Consider the following 1,864-nt stretch of genomic DNA (forward strand, 5'->3'; position numbering starts at 1 on the left):
AACTAATGAGCCTGAGTTGTACCTTGGGTGCGGCAGCCGGAGTGCAGTGTGCCCGGCCATAAGCGGAGCGTTCTTTTTCAGCAGCACGCACACCGTTTGAAGATTGCGTCCGGCAGGGCTTAGCGGCGCGTGGCAGGGGGTGTTCTTTGCTGTATATGTCAGCGTTACGGGGGAAGGGCGGCTACGGTAGAACTCTCGGAGGCTACAGGAGTTGTCCAGCCCATACACTGCCACCTAGAGCTGCGTTCGAGCTGCATTCTTGATTCAGCGAAACCTGCATTCCCGGCCTGGGGCCCAGCTTGAAACCTGTAGTCTTTGCGGCCGCGTTACGGCTGGCTGGCCTCGGCGGACAGGTACGGCTTTCCGTGCTACGGTACTATCACCGGTGGCTGGTCCTGCCACTCATCTCCGACACTATCGTAGCCACTAGTGCCAGTTTTCTACGGTGCTTTTGTGACTGCACACCCTCGCCGCTAACTGCCTCTGTAGTCTCGACTGGTGGATCTCAGACACGGCCAGGAAAATGTCTGCTTCAGCACAGCGGAAGCTTCGCTTCAGTGCCGTTGTCGACGGAGGTGAAGTCCACCTGACAGGGCTCCCCTCCGTTCTCAGAACCACTACGGTTAACCCGGCAGCAGACGAGACGTCCACACCTCAGTTTCCGCCCTGGGCCTCAACTTTCCCCCTCGACTCCAGAAGACTCGACCCCACGCGCTGGGCGCTTTGAAGTGGTAAACTTGACAAAAAAGGGCATTCGGTTCTACGGATGCCTCTACAAGAGAAGGTGACTCGAAGTTCAACGACGTGGTGAGGGGCTCCGCGAGACAGTGTAATTTGCTGCGCGTATCAATTGACTAACCACATAAACACGCTCGCTTGCAGAACGCCGCGGCGTGGAGAATGAGAACTTCACCATTTAGACAGCTTGGTATACTCCGATCAATTCCGAAGATCCAGCCAAGGCTGAGAGGTCTTCTCTATCCCCTGGTTTTCTGCATAGCTTCGCATTCTTTCTTTTCCCCGTGTGCGCCGATCCGGAGAGTGCCTACTCCAAGAGCTCTCTCACACGAGTCGGTCCGTTTCAGCTCAGGAGCGTCGACCCTAGAAGGCTAACAGTTTCCGCAAAAAAGTGACAGTCATGGGGAAAAGGACTTCACACTTTACTTACACCTCCCCACTTCAGTACAAACTTCTTGGCGTGCACGCACACTGGCTGTAGGAGTGAGACGCGCTGACCGGCACTCTTTCCATGTTCTTTTTTTGCTGACAGGGACGAATCGCTCGCGGCGACTTGGGCAAAAGGTTTCTCACTGGTGACATGCTTCCCTCCTGTCCGTAGAAGCCCTCGGTGTGTCGGTGCCTTGTGGCCTGAGGGCCCTGATTAACTCAAGAGTCGAGGGTCGACGGTGACCGCAACCAAGGCTGCACGCCGTGCTTGGGTAACACTATGAGCCTTCCGCGCTAAAGCTGACATCTGCTGATAAGTGGACAGCAGGATGCCGTACTAACTCTCTTAACAGGGAAGACAGCAACTATTTCTCTTCTGGTAGGATCCGCCACTGACGGAGTACCTGCTCAACATTATCGAGGGTGAACTTGTCCCCTGAGGCCACGCAAAGATACAAGAAACAAATTGAAATGACACGACTTGAAAAACGGCATATATGTGTTCAAGGATTCAGCTCAACGCCGACACACCGGACCAACTACATTCCTGGGCGCCACTTCCCCATCGAACCGCACACTATGCTTGTCCTGCAGTGTCTCGAGCGGGGCACAAAGGAACTCAGCACCCTCCCGTGTCTGTTCTCCATCGTAACTATGCGTGAGAATGCACGACAGTGGGGTTACGTGGTGTTGCGCG

The 1,864-nt window shown here is 55.1% G+C and overlaps 1 protein-coding gene across 1 annotated transcript in view; it reads right to left on the bottom strand.

The window, feature by feature from the left end:
* Positions 1 to 716: 716 nt before the first annotated feature.
* The window catches only part of CSUI_002181 (thioredoxin domain-containing protein), a 5,163-nt gene continuing 4,015 nt past the window's right edge, over positions 717 to 1,864 (bottom strand). Inside the window, exon 5 of the mRNA XM_068062383.1 lies at positions 717 to 1,603. Coding sequence (XP_067925636.1) covers positions 1,533 to 1,603 — 71 coding nt within the window. The 3' untranslated portion in view covers positions 717 to 1,532. The remainder of the gene's footprint in view (positions 1,604 to 1,864) is intronic.

This window comes from Cystoisospora suis (genome assembly GCF_002600585.1).
Source record: "Cystoisospora suis strain Wien I chromosome Unknown contig_913, whole genome shotgun sequence".
NCBI lineage: Eukaryota > Apicomplexa > Conoidasida > Eucoccidiorida > Sarcocystidae > Cystoisospora > Cystoisospora suis.